The 19,321-nt window shown below is 44.6% G+C and overlaps 2 protein-coding genes across 2 annotated transcripts; one reads left to right on the forward strand and one right to left on the reverse strand.

Moving 5' to 3' along the window:
• Positions 1 to 6,719, reverse strand: COIL (coilin). The gene is made up of 7 exons (XM_021555491.2): positions 6,444 to 6,719; positions 3,646 to 4,819; positions 3,249 to 3,335; positions 2,653 to 2,700; positions 1,949 to 2,024; positions 1,141 to 1,229; positions 1 to 653 (listed from the first exon to the last, which is right to left on the reverse strand). Exons 1-7 carry the CDS (start codon positions 6,689 to 6,691, stop codon positions 558 to 560), a joined length of 1,818 nt encoding a protein of 605 aa, XP_021411166.2. The 5' UTR covers positions 6,692 to 6,719; the 3' UTR covers positions 1 to 557.
• Positions 6,720 to 6,745: 26 nt separating this feature from the next.
• Positions 6,746 to 18,607, forward strand: SCPEP1 (serine carboxypeptidase 1). The gene is made up of 13 exons (XM_021555504.2): positions 6,746 to 6,842; positions 7,730 to 7,875; positions 8,741 to 8,830; positions 9,525 to 9,680; positions 10,144 to 10,218; positions 10,423 to 10,495; positions 11,404 to 11,441; positions 11,625 to 11,753; positions 13,201 to 13,285; positions 14,046 to 14,159; positions 14,791 to 14,928; positions 16,308 to 16,471; positions 16,574 to 18,607. Exons 1-13 carry the CDS (start codon positions 6,791 to 6,793, stop codon positions 16,637 to 16,639), a joined length of 1,326 nt encoding a protein of 441 aa, XP_021411179.2. The 5' UTR covers positions 6,746 to 6,790; the 3' UTR covers positions 16,640 to 18,607.
• The last annotated feature ends 714 nt before the right edge of the window (positions 18,608 to 19,321 follow it).

Consider the following 19,321-nt stretch of genomic DNA (forward strand, 5'->3'; position numbering starts at 1 on the left):
TTGTGCCAGGGGTTCATGTTGTATTTCACTGGTTCTAAGCAAAGTTGACAGTCACCAGTGCTATTTATTTGCCTCAAAATTACAGAAACCTTGAAATCCACATGCTTTTCTGGATATGTTTAGGTGAACTCTTTAAGTAACTACAGCATCACAGCATCTGTATGCTGTGGCAACAGCAGAGGGACAGTTCTGCACATCAACAATATTTATAATAAATTTTTAAATGAAAGTGACTTCTGGCAGTCACACAGCTCTAGCCAAACCCAGACATTTAAACAATTACTCACAGTACAGGGTTGTGTTTTATCTTTTAATCAAACCATTCCAGTTCTGCAGCCTGGTACAGTAGAAATATTCAAACCCAACAGGTCTACATTAGACTTCCTATAATAAACAAAGTTTTCATGTATTACATAAAAACATAACCTAAGGGAAAAAAAACATTTTTCTTCTGGCCTACTTCTTTTAAGACAGTAACATCCATCAGTGCACCTGCCACCCTCAGAACCAGAAGACAGCACTTCATAGAACAGATCTGTACAATTGTTCACATCTTTTCACACACTAGATGTTCCGTTTGCAACGCTGGATCCGTTCACTGGAGGCTCCACAATCAGTCTTGGCTCTATCAGCGCATCCCAGCTCTCAGTTATCTGAAAACAAACCACAGGCAGCACTTGGCAGGTGCCAGCAGCACCAGCAGATGCAATTTCTGTGCTGTTATGCTTTTGCCTGGACCACTGAACCAAGATCACAACTCCTCCTGTGAGTCACTGATCCTACTGGAGAACCTCAACCTGCCTGATGTCCTGGGTAAGGAAAGATGCAGGTAAGAACAAAAGTGATGAAAGGGAAAGCTGGTAAGAAAGGATCTCTATGAGACATGATGTTGTTTATTAGCCAAAACAAGAATTCTGGTGAGTGGCAGTGACCCCAGTTAATTGAGTACCATGCAAGAGCTGATTATTATGATGTAAACATGCACCTTCTTGCTAGAAAGAAACAATTACTTTTGCTTCCATTGATTCAAATCAGACGGATGATTACAAAGGAAATGTCCCTGAGGCAAAGAGAGACAGGAAGCAGGGCAGGTGCCAGCTCTGCAGAGCTGGTGGCAGGACTCAGAGCAGCCCCACGTACCTTGGTCTCCTGAGGCACTGCGTACTCCACCAGCTCCTCTCCGTCTGCAGACTGGTACACCAGGTCAAACTTCCCTGGCTCCTTAGCAACTGAAAAACCAAACAAACAGCTCAACCAGCTACAAACCAAAGACACTTTAAATGTTTACCACAAAAGCCAATCAAAACCAGTTTGGTTTTGGGGTTTGTTTTGTGCTCAGTGTCTGGGTTCATAATTGTAAGAAAATATCTTGAGGAAAAATCGAATACTACACACCAAAATTAAGGTAATTATATGACTATTCACATGAGAAAATCAACAATATGTTGCTGAAATTTAACAAAAATGCTCATATACCAATTCATTAATTCTGGCTTAAGTTGTAACTGCAGGATACACAGTTTGAGAAACATTAATCATTTCAGGTCTCAGGAACTGCATCTTGTCATTGCAGGAACTCACTTCCACACCCACTGAAGATACACCATTATGACCTCACACTTTCTCCATAAAATAATAATATATTTTCTTTCTGAAATAATTTCTTTCAGAAAATGAAACCACAGTAGAGATGAGTTACTGACCATTCAAACTAACTGAAAAAAATTATTTTGTAAATACCAATGAGCATCTTTCAGCTCAACTAGCAAGGGTTAGAACTTCTCAATTTAAATAGACTTTTTGAGGAAGGAATGAGGAGGGGAGGAGTGTGTTGAGAATGATCCCAAGGAAATCTGGAATACTCCTGAAAGATGAAGTGTTCCTTGGAATTCTGGTTTTACAGGTGACAGCACATGACAACAAGCCCTTGGTGTCCCCAGGTACGTACATTGTCCTGCTGATGTTGAAAGGATCTCAAGTTCAATCTGCTTTTTTTCAGCATTCCAACTGATTATTTTTGCCTCCTTCACAAAGCAACAAGAAAAGAATCAGGTAAGATACACTTCAACACTGGATAACTATTCCATATTTACAACCAGTGCACTACTTGATTGCTGCCAGAGGAAATAAGTATATTTGGCTATCAAATTTTCCAGTCTCCATGTATAAAATCTACAAAGAATTAATGCTCAGCAATCTGTAGCTACTGGCATCAATAAATCAAAGTTACTCATTGTCACTAACTTTACAGCTTAAATCAGTACTTGCCCAGAAACCAAGTTATTTGAAGTAGCAACAAAATTTTACTTGCACAAGTTTCAAGAACTTGCCCTGACTTCAAATAACAGGTAGACTCGAGTAGACAGCTACATTTTCCTACTTGAGGATATGCATTTTTTGTCATCTCTAAAATATTAATGATTATTAATAATCTTTGTAATTGGTAGTTTCTGTTGTTTTTCTTTTTTTAGTAACAGCTACACTTTTGAAATTATAAATTACTTTTGGCTTCTAGAGTTTTAATTTTTACTGCTGACCTGTAGAGTCAACTGGATGCAAGGAAAAACACTGCACAAAATATCAAAATATTTAAGCCATACTTCACCTATCACAGTTCTGTGAGTGAAAGAAGGAAGGAAAGAAAACCAGTACCTTATATTCTGAAACTTCAGGACTGTAATTCTCAGTTAGTTCCAGGTGCTGTTGAAAGAAATGCAAGTAACAAACTGTAACTTTTCCCAATCTTTGATGATTCCACCTACATCCAGACAGCTTCTTCAGCAACAGAAAGTGCAAGAGCCAAGTCTCTACTCCTGGAACCCAATGCCAATTATGGTCCCAGGTAGACTTCTAGGACTTGCTGTTCTAAAGGATTTACATTCAGGTCAGGCTGTGTGAGGGATCAGGGAGATGGATCCCAGTCTCCTCAACTGCCAGGATTTCATTTCTATTTACTTTTTTATTTTGCAGTGCAGTGTAATTATTTGTATGGTAAGATTTCCAATAATATTTACATGGAAAATTACATTGAAATGACAACAGAGACAGCATTTCTTGTGTTCTACAAATAAAGAAAGTCTGAAGAAATGCACTTAACTTCTGTATATATTCCAAACTTTGTCAAAAATCTTTAAGCCAGGCTTTACAACAAGTGAAATTTTTAAAGAAACAAGTTAGGTCAGAAACTTAAAGAGTGGCACAAATGAAGCAATTTTAACCTACTAACATTTAGCATTTCCAGAGTTTACCTTAAAGGCAATTCTTTCTCCCACTCGGGGTGGAGCAGCTAGAAGAGGTAACACACTATAGTCTCTCTTGGGAATCTCCATGGGATTCTGTGAAACAAAGAGTAACCCACTGATTTAATTACTGTATCAGTGAAAACAGAAGACAATGTTCATGCTGTTTGGATTGCAAGAATCACTGAGAAGAGCAAGGTACATGCTTTGTTTTTAGATATAGAATACAATCACTTTATTGCTGTTTCACAAACACATCCTCAGGCTGACAAACTGAATTACAGTAAATAAAAGATCAGCCTTTATCCCACTAAGCTATTTCTGCTGTTATGAGTTACTCTCATCCTATATATACTCTCATCAAGCTGCCAGAGAAAGGTGACCTCTGCCTGTGTCAGTCACTCACCTGGACAAGGACAGAAGTGTTTGTCGCAGCTTCATTTAACTGCCTCTGTTTCTGGCCTTCACTGCTGTAGTTATAGAAGAAGCCAGGGTTTGCTCCTCTCCCATGGCCCCTCATCATCCCACGAAACCCACGGCCCCTAGGTCCTCTCCAGAAGTTATCCTCTCCTGTTCCACGCCCCCTTCCACGGCTGGGGCAGGCAAACGGTCCTTGGACTCTGGCTGGCAACTGTTTAATGCACCTCGTTACTACGGAATTACACAGTCCAGCACACGCTGCTGCAGACTTTTTAATGACAAGTGTGTCTGAATCTGAACTATCAGAGTCTGAAGAGAAGCTCTGTGCTTTGGGAGCTTTGGTGCTGGCTTTTACAGCCACCACATGGTTTGGCACCGATTTTTCCTTTGCGGTGCTGTCTTGTGCTGGTGTCACCGTCTCATCCTCTGTACTCGAGTCAGAATCTGAACTAGAAGACCGGGGTTTTTTAGCATTTTTACTAATTGCAGTCTTAGTCTTTTCAGTGTTAGACTTTACAGTCACTTTATTAGTTTTCACATGAGAATCTGAAGCAGCTTGGGATTTGTCTTTGGGAAGTGTCACCACTACAGGTTTATGGGAAGATTTATTTTCCTTTATATTTAATTCACTGCTGTCACTGTCAGACGATGTGCTGGATGAATCTGAAGCTCCCACCCTCTTTTTCCTGGACTGTGTTGTGATCTTTTTGGTGCTATTTTTACCAGAATTTAGAGAAAAACTCTCATTTGCCTGTTCTAAAGACATCTTTGCTGCAGCAACCTTTGTCTGATTTTCATCCTTCTTTTTTGTTGCCAACTGCTTCTCCCTCTCTGTTTTTTTCATCTTTTTAGAATGGGAAGTAGAGCTCTCTTCCTTACCTTCTGCAAGCATATTTCTTCCCCTAACTTCTTCCTTTCTTTTTCTTTTCGTGTACCTTTTCTGAGAGTCCCAAGTATCTATAGAGGTCTCTTCCCTACAAGAGGAATACTCAAGTTTACGCTTCTCCTTTTTCTTTTTCCTTTTATGCTTGCCTTCATTCCTAGACAATTCTTCCTCATCCTCCTTATGTCTGTGCCTTTTTTTGTCTTCTTTTGTTGTGTAACTAAAGCCATCATCTATCTCTTCATAATCATCTGCAACTATCTCTTCCAATTTTACTCTGTTAAAAAAACAAACAAAAGCCACCGTTCAGCATAATGAACACTTTTCCCCACACGTGAGCAGCTCAGGCAAGTTCCCCTAGAGTGGAGATGCTCCAGCTCTTCCCTGGACAGTCCAGAACCCTCCCCTGCAGGCACAGGCTCCCTTTCCATCTTCAGGAACATTTCCAACTGCTCGGCTCCCTCCATCCTTTTGGACATCCTGAGGTGTCTCAGGCACTGGGAGTCAGTGCCCATGGGCACCCCGCTCCCACTCCACTGCCCAGGGAAGGAAGAGCTCAGACCCCCGGGGAAGTTCCATCCCCGTCCCACCAAAACCACGTGGAGATTCACTGAATCCCAGAATGGGTCAGGCTGGAAGGGACCACAGTGGGGTCATCTGGTCCCACCTCCCTGCCTAAGCAGAGTCATCCCAGAGCACAGGGCTGTGTCCAGAGGGCTCTGGAATATCCCCAGTGAGGGAAACTCCACATCCTCTCTGTCCCAGCACAGGGAAGCAGCTCTTCCTCCCGGTCAGGTGGAACTTCCTGGGCATCAGCTCCTGCCCGCTGCCTTTCGTCCCACGGCTCGCACCACCGGGCAGAACCCGCTCCGGCCTCTTGGCACCGCTGACAGACACTGATGAGGTGTGAGTGGGACCGACCGCCGATCCCGCTGTCCTGATCCCGGTCCCGGTCCCGCTCTCTGTCCGACCCCGCTGTCCCGCTCCGTATCCCGCTATCCCTATACAGGTCCCACTGTCCCTATCCCGCTCTCTCTGTCCGATCCCGCAGCCCCGGTCCCTGTCCCGGTCCCTGTCCCTGTCCCTGTCCCGGTCCCTGTCCCGGTCCCTGTCCCGGTCCCTGTCCCTGTCCCTGTCCCTGTCCCGGTCCCTGTCCAGGTTCCGGTCCCTGTCCCGGTCCCTGTCCCGGTCCCGGTCCCTGTCCCGGTCCGGTCCCTGTCCCGGTCCCTGTCCCTGTCCCTGTCCCGGTCCCTGTCCCTGTCCCTGTTCCTGTCCCGGTCCCGGTCCCTGTCCCGGTCCCTGTCCCTGTCCCTGTTCCGGTCCCTGTCCCTGTCCCTGTTCCGGTCCCGGTCCCTGTCCCTGTCCCGGTCCCTGTCCCGGTCCCTGTCCCTGTCCCTGTCCCTGTCCCGGTCCCTGTCCCGGTCCCGGTCCCTGTCCCGGTCCCTGTCCCTGTCCCTGTTCCGGTCCCGGTCCCGGTCCCTGTCCCGGTCCCTGTCCCGGTCCCTGTCCCTGTCCCTGTCCCTGTTCCTGTCCCGGTCCCGGTCCCTGTCCCGGTCCCTGTCCCTGTCCCTGTCCCTGTTCCGGTCCCGGTCCCGGTCCCTGTCCCGGTCCCTGTCCCGGTCCCTGTCCCTGTCCCTGTCCCGGTCCCTGTCCCGGTCCCGGTCCCTGTCCCTGTCCCTGTCCCTGTCCCTGTCCCGGTCCCTGTCCCGGTCCCGGTCCCGGTCCCTGTCCCGGTCCCTGTCCCCATCCCTGTCCCTGTCCCGGTCCCCATCCCTGTCCCGGTCCCTGTCCCGGTCCCTGTCCCGGTCCCTGTCCCCATCCCTGTCCCTGTCCCGGTCCCCATCCCTGTCCCGGTCCCTGTCCCGGTCCCGGTCCCTGTCCCGGTCCGGTCCGGTCCGCACCTCAGCGAGTCGTTGTCCCGCACGAGGCGCGCGCTCTCGGCGGGCGGCAGCAGCGCCCCCTCGAGGAAGAGGCTGAGGCGGGCGCGGCGGCTGAAGCCGAAGCGATGGCGGATGAGGCTGAGCAGGTCCGTGACGAGCCGCGCCTGGCCCGGCTCCAGCAGCAGCCAGCACAGCGCGCAGCCCGGGCTGGCCGGCGGAGGGTGGTCGAACACCAGCCGCAGCCGCAGCGGGCCGCCGCCGGCCGCCATCGTGAGATGGAGGAGGAGGAGGAGGAAGAGGCGGGGCGGGGCGGGGCGGGGCCGCAGGGCGGGCGGGCCGGTCCCGTGACCGCGGGAGCTGCGGGAGCGATGGGGCCGCTGCGGGCCGGGACCGCGCTGTACGTGCTGCTGCTGGCGGCAGGTACGGGCCGGGCGGGACGGGAGCGGGGCCTCTGGGCACGGGGCTCCGAGCAAAGCGCTCCTGTGTCCCGCAGCCGCTGCCGGGCAGGGCCCGGGATGAACCGCGCGAAATTCCGCTTGCCGGGGTGGCGGCCGGGCGGGACGGAGAGGGTAGTGGCAGTCCCGGCGGGAGCAGCAAAGCCTCCTTGGCTTGGAAAAGCCCTACTGCTCCTGCTCCATTGCGCTGTTGCCTTTTGCCCTGATCATTGAGATTAAGTGATGGAGTGTCAAAGGTCTGTTCCGTGCCCGAGATGGGCAGTAGACTGACTGCGTAAGGTGACCAGACTTTACCGACTGAAATTCTGTTTTGGATTCCTTTAGAAGTGACCCTCTGTCTGCCTGCATCTGCTCTCCTTGGGGGCTGTGAAGCGGTGCGGTCCCCGCACATCCAAGTGCTGGGATGAGTTCGGTTGTCGGGTCATGGGGCCAGTAACTCTAAGGCTCCGGGTTCGATCCCCGCCCGGCCCGTTCACGAAACGGTTGGACTCAGTTTTTTTGGTCCCTTTCAGCTCAGAATATTCTGTGATACTTATCGAAATTGCAGCTGGTTATGGGAGTTATTTCACTGGGGCTGTGCCTTCAGCCCAGGCCTTGAAAACACATCAAGAACAAATCATTCCAGCGATTTGGCTGTTATTCTGGCGGCAGCTCTCTTAATTACACACTTCATGACAATAACTCGGGTGTGGGTGTAAGTATAGGCAGATTTCTTATAATAATTTTCTTTAATAGTAGTAACGTTTCTAATTATCACACTCAAGATTGAAATGTAATGTTTTGGAACGATTCTGGTGGAAAGTCCAAAGCTGAGCCTTTTTACTTAGCTGATTGTTATTGTTTCCCCTCAAGGCGTAGTTCTGAGGCAGCCCCAAGAACCCAAAGAGGTGTGGGGATATGTGGATGTTCGGAGCAAGGCCCACATGTTCTGGTGGCTCTACTATGCAAATAACCCAACCAAAGACTTCACAGAGTTACCTCTTGTTTTGTGGCTTCAGGTAAGGTTTGGCGAGAGACACCAAAGCAATAATTCTTTCCATCTGTGCCTGGTTCAGTCTGATATCTGATATTGTGCAGCTCTACAGAAACAGGATTCAAAACTGCCTAGTTCTAAATGCCTTGCCTTGTGAATGAGGTATTCGGGTTGGGAAAAATGAGAGTGGTTTCATTCTGCAGTTGTGGGATGTCCTCAACTGCTCACCTTCCATCAAGTTTGATTGCAATAACAGAAGTTGTTCTTATCTTTCATACAACAGTAGTGATTTTTGTGCATTGTAATTTCACAGCTCCTTTCCTGAAGAGTTTGTAGTCTAAACAATATTCAGAGAGAGAAATAAAATAACCAGAGATTGAGGATGATTTCTAAATGGAAACAATCCCAGTTTGATAAAAATGGTGGTGTGTTCTCTACAGTACATTGCAGAAGTTAATGTTGAATAGAATCGCTTGAGGACTTGTTCTTACTCTCTCTGGATTGTTTCATCAGAGTGAAACCCAAAGGCTGTACATGCTGATTAAGCTAATGACTTGCAAAGTCCCAGTTAGCAGTTAGCTTTTGCACTCCATATTCAGGGAATAAGGTTTTGAAACTGTGCTCAAATAGCAGGCAGCTCACCAGAAGCTCTCACAAGTGGGTGACTGCTTCTCTGTTGAATTCTTGCTTTCAGAAATGGCATGTGTGTGCATAGCCCAAGACCATGAGGAACAGATCCTGCTCTACAAATTAATGTGTACTGCAAAAACCATTTCTAAAAATTTACAATCTGTCATTCTACTTACTGGCTGTCTTGTATTTTTCTTCCATCTGTCATATCTGTGCCATGCTGCCTTTTAACATCTGTGTCATTTGATATTTCCCTGCAGGGAGGTCCAGGAGCTTCAGGCTGTGGATATGGGAACTTTGAAGAGATTGGTCCATTAGACAAAGAAATGAAACCAAGAAATACAACCTGGGTACAGTAGAGAGTTCAGCTTCTAACTACTAATTACAAATGTTTGTTTGCTTGTGTGAGCAGATGATGACTACACAAAAAAAGCACGGAACAGTTTTTCATTTAAAGTTCAGTAGAACTATAATATTTCAAGTTAAAGTATTGTGGTTAATAAGTTAGCTGATAGGAATAGCCTTGTTCAAAACTGAGGGGTAGACATTAATTTGATTTGATAAAGTATGTCTGGTCTTCCATGGAACTGTGAAATGGGAAACAGAGCAGGGAAATTGTAGAAAGTGTTCTTTCAAATCACAGCTCCATTGTGTGCAGTCACAGAGTTTTTTCTGGGTGGCTGGCAGCGTAAAACCTATGGCTTATAATTACAGGTCCAGTATGGCCTTCAAGGGAGAACAAATGACAGCTGCCTGTGAAGGTGGAAGTTTAATTAGAGCAATATATCTGTGCCCTGAGTTACCAATAGACTGAAGTACTCGGAGTTCCCCTAGGTGACCTGCCCCTGGATCACTGGGAGTTTTTTTGGCTGTATTTCTCATTACAGATTGGGCAAATTGAAGGCCTTTATGTTGCACCTAATTTTTCTGCAAGTCTTTTCAGGTCCAGGGATTTGCTGGCTCAGTTAATCATTTGTGCCATCAAAACTAAGATTTTTGCTGGTGCTGAACTGAGGTTTTATACAAACTTTTCTGCTTCTGCAGTTGCAGGCAGCCAGTATCTTGTTTGTGGATAATCCTGTGGGCACTGGATTCAGTTATGTGGATGATTGTAGCTTGTTTGCCCAAAACCTTACCGCAGTAGTTTCTGATATGATGGTTTTTCTTGGAGAATTCTTCAAGGGTAGAACAGAATTCCAGGTAAGTGAATTGAAATCTTGTTTATTGTTGTATTTTTCTCTGCTTTTAAATATAATTCAAAAAGAATTAGGGAACAGACTTCCAAATGAACAGTGTTTTGCTGCTAGGTAGTGTGTGGTGCAAATATAACCACTGTCTCTTATTTTCCACATTTCAGAAGTTGTATCTTGATTTTGGGGTTTAGTTAGATAAGCATTGGGGTGGAGTTCTGTCTGTTGAGTTATCCGAGCAGCATATACAGGATCACAGCTGCTTATAGTTCCAAAATGCTTCAGAACCAACCCCAGCAAATCACCAGGATGTTATGGAAACCTAATGTGCAGCTTAAAATAAGAAAAACATTAAATGTTTGAGGATGAGAGGTGAACAGCCAGTGCCTGGGTCCTATGGGATCTGGGAGATGATTGGAGGCATCTTCTGCCCTCCGCACAACAAGTTCCTTGTGTGGTTTTTCTCTCCCCAGACCATCCCATTCTACATATTTTCTGAATCTTATGGAGGTAAAATGGCTGCTGGGGTTGCTTTAGAGCTGCACAATGTAAGTACTTGAAGAATAAAGTTCACTTTTCACTTCAAAACAGGGGGTTCTACAGGTACTTTTATTTTCTGGAATACACTGTCCCTATTGCCTAATTCACAGTGCTACTTACTTTTTTCACTTAATGAGAACTGTTTCTAGAGTCACGAATAACTAAAATTTAATTATTGGTGTTTTGTTTTGGTTTTCCTCTTATTCACAAAGGCTGTTCAAAAAGGGACCATAAAGTGCAATTTTATGGGCGCTGCTCTTGGAGACTCGTGGATTTCACCTTTGGGTATGTTTAAACTCCTCAGACTGTGGATGATTTGTTGTTGTTATTTTGTTTTGTTGGGTGTTGTAATCATTCCATGAGTACCTGAAGTCAAAAAGGCCATCCCTGCCTTAAGTGAATTAACTCTCTAGTGAGTCTGGTAAATCAAAAATAAATACTACAGCCTTGCAAGTCTTCTTGTGACTGATGAATCTCTCTTTAGAATGTATCTAGATTAGGAAAAGTCAGAGAGGAAGGTCAGCGAGGAACACACTTGCATCTGAAGTGGAGGGGATGGTAAAATGTTCCTACACATCTCCACAGCCTCTGAGGTGTTTTTGGCTGAAATGTGGCCACCAAGCCATTCATGAGGCTGCAAGTGAGATTTGTGTCTGGTGAGGATAAAAAGCAAGTTAAAGGGCTTGTGGTCCTTCAGTGGTATTGGCAAGGGCAGGCTTCACAGATTCTCTGCAGCACAGAACAAATACCAAGCAAACTCTTATCTGTCTGCCATCATCTGGTCCTTGAGAATTACAAACAAAGTTGTTATAAAACAGATTTGTTTTATAGCTCAGTTTTTACCTTGTGACTTTACAAAGAGATAAGTTTAGATAATTCCCATCCTCTTGTTAGACCTCTACCCATGTTTGGCAATGTGCTGTAATGCTGGGGGGAGAACACTGGTCAAAATGTGTTGGTTGCTTTAAATAAATTTCACTGGTTAACTCATAGGGGATTAATGATGTTGCAGGACTTGTAAAGAACTTGCTCTGCGGTACATAACTTTAGGGTTAACTGTACCTTTTTACTGATTAAGTAATCTCCATTTATTTTTCTCATAAGCATTGTTGCCCCAGTAAAGGAGAAGTCAGTTAAATCTTACATCAATAACTGATTATCAGTTTGATGTTTGAAATCTGTTCTTTGTTTAGACTCTGTGCTGTCCTGGGGGCCCTACCTTTACAGCACTGTAAGTACCTTCTTAAACTCCTGGTTCTCACCTGATCCCTTGTGCTGCCATACAGTACAAATGGATGTTGAATTTTAAGATTACCTCTTGGCCTGAATAAAACCTAAAAAGCATGGAGGCTGTTAGCAGTAAATGGATGTGGAATTGTAATTGAAGCTGTCCTTCTTTGTGTTTGTCTTCCAGTCTCTCCTTGATGATAATGGTCTAGCAGAGGTGACTGCTGTTGCCAAAGAAATAATGGATGCAATAAATAAAAATCAATATGGGCTGGCTACTGAGCTGTGGGGCAAGGCTGAAAGTGTCATTGAAGAGGTAGGATCTTTGACTAACATTAAGAATTAACTGCTGCCTGGGGAGGCACATGATTTCAAGTTACCCTTTCTATGAGTGCTGAGCTGGCATGAATTTTTCAGTCTTCTGCCTAGTCACTTTTGCCAGGATTTGTTGTATCCCAGTGCTGATATAAAGGAGTGTTTGCTATGCCCTGCTGGCAGAGTGACAGGCAAAGTGGGCAGGACAGCCCTTGTGGTCTTCCAGTATTGCACTGAGGTTTCAGCATACAATAGTCCTCTTGATTCCACAGCTTCAATTTAAATAAACCGTATCTGCTGGAAAGCTTTGAGTACTGAAAACTGCATCCACCAAGATAAAAACTTGAAGTTAAGCACACATCTCTATTTGAAGAACTACAATAGGTGCACAGGATGGAAAGGAACCTAGAGTTTATGGTCTGTTACTGTGGGTCATTGCATCTCGTTACTTAGAAAGTTCCAGCATAAAAGACTGGTAAAGTTTTGCTTTGGTTTCTCCTGTTAAAAGGTTCCTCCCAAATCTAATTCATTGTTGCATCTCATTCTTTAGTACACATAAGGCTCTGACTTTCTTGGACAGAAAGGCTAATCTGGAGCCACTTCCTTTTTTTAATTTTTTTGGGTGGTTTTTTTTGAGTTTTTCTGTTTTTGTTTTTTTCCTTCTGTGATTCATAACTGACAGTGCCTTGCACATAGCTGGTTTCACTTCTTGCTGTTCAGAAGGAACTTTTGGTTCCTGTTTTACTTTTCAAATCTACTTGGCTTCCCCTCTCAGTTGTTATGGTGCTGGCAGGTGAAGGCATTGCAGTTCTTCTGCAGTTGATGTTGTGAGCTGATTTCTGACCTAAGCATCAGAACTTTAAAAACTCAAAAATCAAGTAAGCAGGACTTCAAGAATCTGGAGTAACTTCTGTAATGGCAACACTACTCATGTTTCTCCTTGGATGCAGGCAGCCAATCTGCAGTGCTTGGGCACATCCAGCTGTCAGCAGTTCCAGAAAAGGGGTGGCTCATACCCAGCACCACATTTTTGAGGAAGCATTTTAGATTTTGGAGGATTGTAGCTTGGAAGGATGTTGAGCAAGAGTGGCACCAGACCAGACCTGGCAGCAGGGGCTGTCTAAAAGCATCTCCTGGCACTGCAGCTCTCTGCCATGAGTAATGCAGACTTCCTGTAGCTTCACATCTGCTTCAGAGGAGTAAATAATATCTCTGGCACAACCCATGTGTGAACAATACAGGCTTGAGGAATCTCCCACTTCTCAAAGCAAATGTAGAACTGAAGTTTTTCCACAAGTATCTTCCTGGTGTGCAGGTAAAGTCACAGATCACAGGGTCCTTTATTTAGGATTAACTTATCTTTTTTTTTTTCCTTTTCAGGAGAGACTCTTCTTTATCTCTAAGAAAATGTTTTTATTAGTGTTACTGAAATTATCTTGTGTTTTCAGAACACAGACAATGTGAACTTTTATAACATCTTGACTAAGGAGGTTCCAGAAGTGAAATCAGATGAAAAAGAAAATCTCTATCTCAGTAAGTTGTATTTAAATACTCGAACTTCTGAGGACCTGTGTTTCCATTCACATACCTTCAACTCTGACAGTGGAAAGAGTCTCAATGTGGCACATCTTTAAAATGGATGTTGATATTCTCCTGAGCAGAACTTGTTTGCTGTTGCATAAGTAGAGACAGATAGGAATGTGGAACAACCCTATAGATGACACCTCCACCTCTACATCCTGCACAAATTACAGCAAGGAAGCATTCAGTATAATTGCAACATCATTTCATGACCTTTTAAGTTACTTCCTCTTACTGTCTTTCGTTTTTGTCTTTAAGACAGGACACCAAAGTGTCTCATCAGTAGAAACAGTCTGATTAAATTCTTGCTCTGTGATTTTTGTGCATCAATGTGAAAAACACGTGTCAATCTTCTTTCAAGCTCTTTTCTGTTGGCTTCATAAGGCAAGGTGAAATTAACTCCTGAAAGTAAAACATTGCAGCTCAAAAATAACTGCTCTGTTGAGAAGAGCCAAGTGGTTGAAGCAGGAGCTGATGCCCAAAAAAAGTGTAGTGCTAGTTAAAAGTAGGAATGGAGGGATTCTTCCTATATCATCCTGCCCTAAATAAGGGTTGACTTCAGTGGTTTATAGTAAAAGTAAGCAAATCTATCTTTGGTGTTTCATTTTCATTAGAAAAGGGTTTGTTTGCCATAGCTGACACTAAAGATTGTTATCTGTGCAGGATGGAGTCTTAAGTGTGCCACTGATCAAAGCGTGTTCTTGTTTTCCAGTGCGGCTTTACCAGCGCCACGTCAGAAAAATGCATCAGAGCAGCCTCGATGAGCTGATGAATGGGCCCATCAGAAAGAAGCTGATGATCATTCCTGACTGTGTGAAGTGGGGAGGTACTTTCCTGTCTGTTAGTGTGCACCTGATGAGTTCATTACCACTGTTTACAGTATTGCATCCAGTAGGAGAATACTCTGGCAACTGGTCTTGTTCAATTGTCGTTGTCCATGGGGCAAAGGAGGGGGTTTGTTCTCAGAAATGAAGATGTCGTGGGGCAGGCCTGTGGGAGCAAGTGCGGTTCTGGATCTGCTGCTTGTACCTATCTTTAGCCGAGTAACTAAAAGTACAGGGGAGGGAGGAAGATCCTCTGTATTTCAGGAACTGATTTCTGTCTTTCATGTAGTCTGGCTGAAATTTCTGTCAGTTTTTCTGTGCCAGAAGTCTGGTGTCATGTAATGATGCATCTTTACAGAGGAGGGGGTGTAAAACAGGCTTAAAGGACTGATGTCAGCACTCTGTGTGTAAATAGGAGCCAGAAACTACAGCATTGTCTATGAGCTCCAGTGGAAGCACAGCTGCTGTCTGGTTCTCCTGTTCCTCAGACTGATAAATCACTGCCACTTTTGGCTAGGACTGTTTTTTGTGCAGCTGTGAACCCCATTTTAAAGCCCTTAGCCCATGCTTCTGTCCCAGCTTGGGGATTGATATCCTTCATCACTTAAAATTTATCTTTCTGGTTCCAACCAGGTCAGTCCAGACAGGTCTTTGAGAACATGGCTGAGGACTTCATGAAACCTGTCATCGATATTGTTGATCAGCTTTTGGCAGCCAATATCAGTGTTACAGTCTATAATGGGCAGCTGGACCTCATTGTTGACACCATGGGTGAGGAACTTCTTGACTGGGGGTGGAAACAGAACATATGATGAGTAGAATGTGGAGCTGTCAGTATATTGGTACCCAGATTTCTCCAATCTTCTGTGCAAACCTCTTACCTAACTAGCAGTGCTTAAATACTACAGTGATAAATGAGCAGCACTTAGGATGTTTTGCTTATATCCCTCTGAGAGAGGCAAATCCTTTACCTCCATTATACTGTTGAGAAATGGATCTGCAACATCAGTAATTGTTTGTTTCAGTGAAGCTAATAATTCACTTAATCCTCTTGGATAGGCACATAGATGTGTATGTGCTCATTCATAGGCAAAGAATGCTGGTAATTAATAAGGGAGGGTACAATAGAAGAGTGATCACACCTGCTCTTAGTGTAGGCTCCTGCACACCTTGGGCTTTGTTTGCTGCTTGCAAGATGCTGGCTTGATTCAGGGGCAGTTTGGGAGCCAGACCAAGTGCTGCTGAAATGCCTCACAAGGCTGCTGTGCTCCCTTCTGCTGGTCTTTTCTCACTGAGTTAAAGGATCTGCAGTCACAGACTCCACAAACACCTTCCTGTGTTGTGAAAGGCTTTATTCCTTGTATGTCTCTGTCCACTTAGATATTCAGATGCCCTTCACTAACAACACAGCAATAAATAAATCCAGGAAGCATGGTATTTAGGCTGTCAAAACATATTAGGTGCTAGTGATGCTCCAGTTTATCACATTTTTGTCTAAAATTGAGCTGTTGTTAACACATAAAGTCTTCCAGCAGTTCACAGGTAGGTTAAAGCTTTGTCCCCCTTGGAATCCTAGAATTGATCTTGTTGCTGTCTTGACCCCCACGTTCTCTAGCAGCACCTAGAAACAGAAAGCTTTTTCAGTCTCCTCTCAATGAGTGTCCAACAAACAGAAAAACTGGTCTGTACAGTTTCAGTGCCTCTTCTCATTTCCAGGAGGGGGACTTGGTATGGCTGGTCCTTCTGCATGGCAGGTACTCAAAGGTGTTTGAGGTGCAAAGTGAAATATGTTGGAATTTCTAGGGCTGCAGAGCCTCCAAGAAGCACATGTTCAACTTGTACAATCCTAAATCCATTTCATACACACCTTCACTGTTTACTTATTCCCTTCTCCCCTCCATTGGTTTGTTTCAGTTTGTCCTGAATTTTCCTAGGCATAACAAAATTGTTTTTAGGATCTGAGCACACAGACTCTGTGCTAGCTCTGCTGTACTGGTATCCAGTACAGGGGGCATCCAGCTGAACTGGACTCCCAAGCTGCTGTGGAACCAAATATCAGTAATTTCCAAATAATGGTAATCAGTGCTTGGAAATCAATTACCAGTACTTTCCAAGTATTGGTAATCAATGCTGTCTCTTATTTCTAACAGGTCAGGAAGCATGGATCAGGAAACTGAAGTGGCCTGATTTGGAACAGTTCAGCAAGAAAAGGTGGAAAGCACTGTATGTATCTCCAGAATCTACTGAGACAGCTGCTTTCCACAAGGCCTATGAGAACTTTGCTTTCTTCTGGATTCTCAAAGCTGGGCACATGGTAAATAATAAAGTCCTTGGGGTGGAATCAGCAAGAATGTGTGTGTAGCTGCTGTCTGCTTCCTTATAGCAGCTGCTTATCCTTTGCTTTTCTCTGTGCTAGGTACCAGCTGACCAAGGAGAGATGGCACTCAAAATGCTCAGGATGGTGACTCAGCAGCAGCACTAGGGGAAGGGAAATCACCTGGTCTGGTCTAAAGTGTGATTCTGGATCCTAAGCCAAAGGAGGCACAGTGGCCATTTTGACACACAGCCTCCCTCATCTTGCTGACACTGTGCACAAGTGCTTGTGGAAAGGCATTTTTTTCCTTGAATGAGTTATTGCTTTTGAATTTTTAAGCTGCGATTTGCTGCCTTAACATTGTTCATAAATGACTCTTCCAGAGGGAAGTCCCCTGTCATAAAGAACAAGCCCTGAACCTTTGCCTTGGAAGGATTTTGTGCTCTTTCCCTTCCCTGAATGCTCCCTTGTCTGTCTCCACACCAAGAGTAAAACTGATTTGACTTGATTTCCTTTATGTTCCTGTGGGACAGCAGACCTGCTTCATGAGGCTGTGGAATGTTCCTTCCTGTGTCCTCAGGCTTGAGTCACCTAGCTGGATTACAAACTGAAGACATGGAAATGCCAGGACAAAGGACCTGCCCTAGAGGAATCACAGTTCATTTCATCTTGCTGAGGTGCCTGCATTAGGATCCAGGATTCTTCAGACTTCCTCTGCTGTGGAAGAGAGAAAAACATCCCACAGAGGAGGATTTGTCCCTTTTCATCTGACCATTTGTTTCCATTTTTCTTAATGCCCATTACTCAAACTCTGCCTTTATCCTCAACACCTAAAGCACATCCAGCAGGAATTCCTGCTTTTCTGTATCCTGAAGCAGAAGGCCTGTTAATACCCTCTTGTACCAAAGAGTCCCAACAGACAGAAGCCTCTTAAAACCTTCTGGGTTTAGCCAGAAGGAAAGGAGCATTATTTGAGCAATAACAGCATAATTCTGAAAGACAATAGGAGTGTTTAAAAGAAGGATATACAAAATCTTGATCCATGTCTTTTAGAGATTTTTTTTAAGTCTTGCGGAGACCTATTATTTTGAAACATTTTTTTTTATAATACATAATCAAGAAGAGACTTGGTCAGACATCATTTGACTTTTGCTATGGAGCATGAACTAGTTGTTTCTTATTGGTGTGTGATGGGAGGCACAACAGCTGCTTCCAGCTGTCAGAATCCTAAATAAATAGCAACCTCTCACTTACTCCAGCCAATGGAACTGTCATGAAATACCTGATATCACTGTCTTAGCAAGAGCCTAAGGCACTATCCTGGCTGAGGGCAAATTTGGGAGGAAACTCCAAAAGGATCCGTCTAGAAAGCAGAATCAAGTCCTTCCCTCTACTGGTTCAGGAAAAGATTTCCTTGAAGAAAAGCAGAAAAAAACTTTGTTTAACAAGCAAAGTATTCACAAGCATAAAAAATTAATAGTATTAAACAATAAAACCTCTTGCTGTTCTGAAAAGATGGCAAATTCAGAAAGTCCTTGTGGGGTGTAGCTCAGCTCACTCAGTCTCTTACCAGTCCCTCCTGTGCTGGAAAATGCCACATCCCAGGCACCAGTGGGCCACAGGTGTAAGCTCCCAGTGTTTTCTGGGTTTTCAGTCCTGAGCAGGTTTGAACAATTCCAAGGAAAAAAAAAACAAACATCACAGTCCAGAGAACTTCACTGCCTCAGCTAGCTGAAAAAAAATTAACTAAAAAGCAAAGGAGAGCTCTCTCCCATCTGTGCTGCAGACAACACAGTTCAGGAGAGGAAAATGCTGAAGGTCTGTTTTGAAAATAACTGCCTCCATTTCACTCCTTCTTCTCCCCTGCTTTACTCTCAGATCTAGTTTTAAAGGTGCACAACTTATTTCTGGGCTGAATAGACAAATGGGGATACAATTCAGCATTGTAAAGTAACCCTAGGACAGGCACAGTGCTGTGTGAGCACACATGCAATCACCCAGCAACTGCCCTACTGGCACCTAATAATTGCTTTCCTTTTTCATGTTCCCTTCTTGCATTCTTGAGAACTTTAGCAATGCAAATCCAGATTTGTTTTTTTAAACATCTTTTTCAATAAATAGGTCTAATTCATCTCTCTTCAGCATCACATTGATTTCACTGCTTGCAAGTGGCATATTTGCTGTTTTGGCTTTTAGTTGAACAAGAGGAGGTTGCTACCAGTGTGTAAATTTGCATTCTCTGAATATTTTAAAATAATTTGTCTAGCAAATCAGTATGTTTTTGCCTGGGTAATGTGCTTGTTTGGGCTGGTATAATTTTCTTCCTAGTAGAAAGTATGGGCTATGTTTTGGATTTGTGCTGGAGATTGTTGATAACACAGGGTTGTTCTAGTTGTGGCTAAGCAGTTCTGACAAGGCCTTTTCTGCCCTCATCAGACCCTGCCAGTGAGGGGCCTTTGGGGAGCACAAGGAGTTGGAGGGGACACAGCCAGGACAGCTGACCCTGACTGGCCCAAGGGATGTCCCAGGCCAGGTGGTGCCATGCTCAGCTGGGGGGACACTGGGGGTGATGCTGTTTGTCTTCCCAAGTAACTCCTGCATGTGATGGAGCCCTGCTGCACACCTGCCTGCCCATGGGAAGTGGTGAATGGATTCCTTGTTTTGATTTGCTTGTTGCCTATTAAACTGTCCTTATTTCAGCACATGGGTTTTCTCACTTTTACCCCTCAGTCTCTGCCCCATCTGTCTCAGGGGGACAGTAAGTGGGCAGCCCTGTGTTGTTTGTTTGCAGGCTGGGGTTAGACCATGACAGCTGTTTGAGTAGGCTGGTCCTCAGTCCTGTTATATACA

The sequence above is a fragment of the Lonchura striata genome, chromosome 19, assembly GCF_046129695.1.
Source record: "Lonchura striata isolate bLonStr1 chromosome 19, bLonStr1.mat, whole genome shotgun sequence".
In the NCBI taxonomy this organism is placed as follows: domain Eukaryota; kingdom Metazoa; phylum Chordata; class Aves; order Passeriformes; family Estrildidae; genus Lonchura; species Lonchura striata.

Excerpts from the sequence above, each read along its gene's own strand:
- COIL (XM_021555491.2), bottom strand. The coding sequence starts at position 6,691 with ATGGCGGCCGGCGGCGGCCCGCTGCGGCTGCGGCTGGTGTTCGACCAC. Across the intron at positions 3,336-3,645 it reads ACACTTCTGTCCTTGTCCAG|AATCCCATGGAGATTCCCAA; the intron begins GTGAGTGACTGA and ends TTTGTTTCACAG. Across the intron at positions 654-1,140 it reads CAGTGCCTCAGGAGACCAAG|ATAACTGAGAGCTGGGATGC; the intron begins GTACGTGGGGCT and ends GTTTGTTTTCAG.
- SCPEP1 (XM_021555504.2), top strand. The coding sequence starts at position 6,791 with ATGGGGCCGCTGCGGGCCGGGACCGCGCTGTACGTGCTGCTGCTGGCG. Across the intron at positions 7,876-8,740 it reads CTCTTGTTTTGTGGCTTCAG|GGAGGTCCAGGAGCTTCAGG; the intron begins GTAAGGTTTGGC and ends ATTTCCCTGCAG. Across the intron at positions 9,681-10,143 it reads AGGGTAGAACAGAATTCCAG|ACCATCCCATTCTACATATT; the intron begins GTAAGTGAATTG and ends TTCTCTCCCCAG.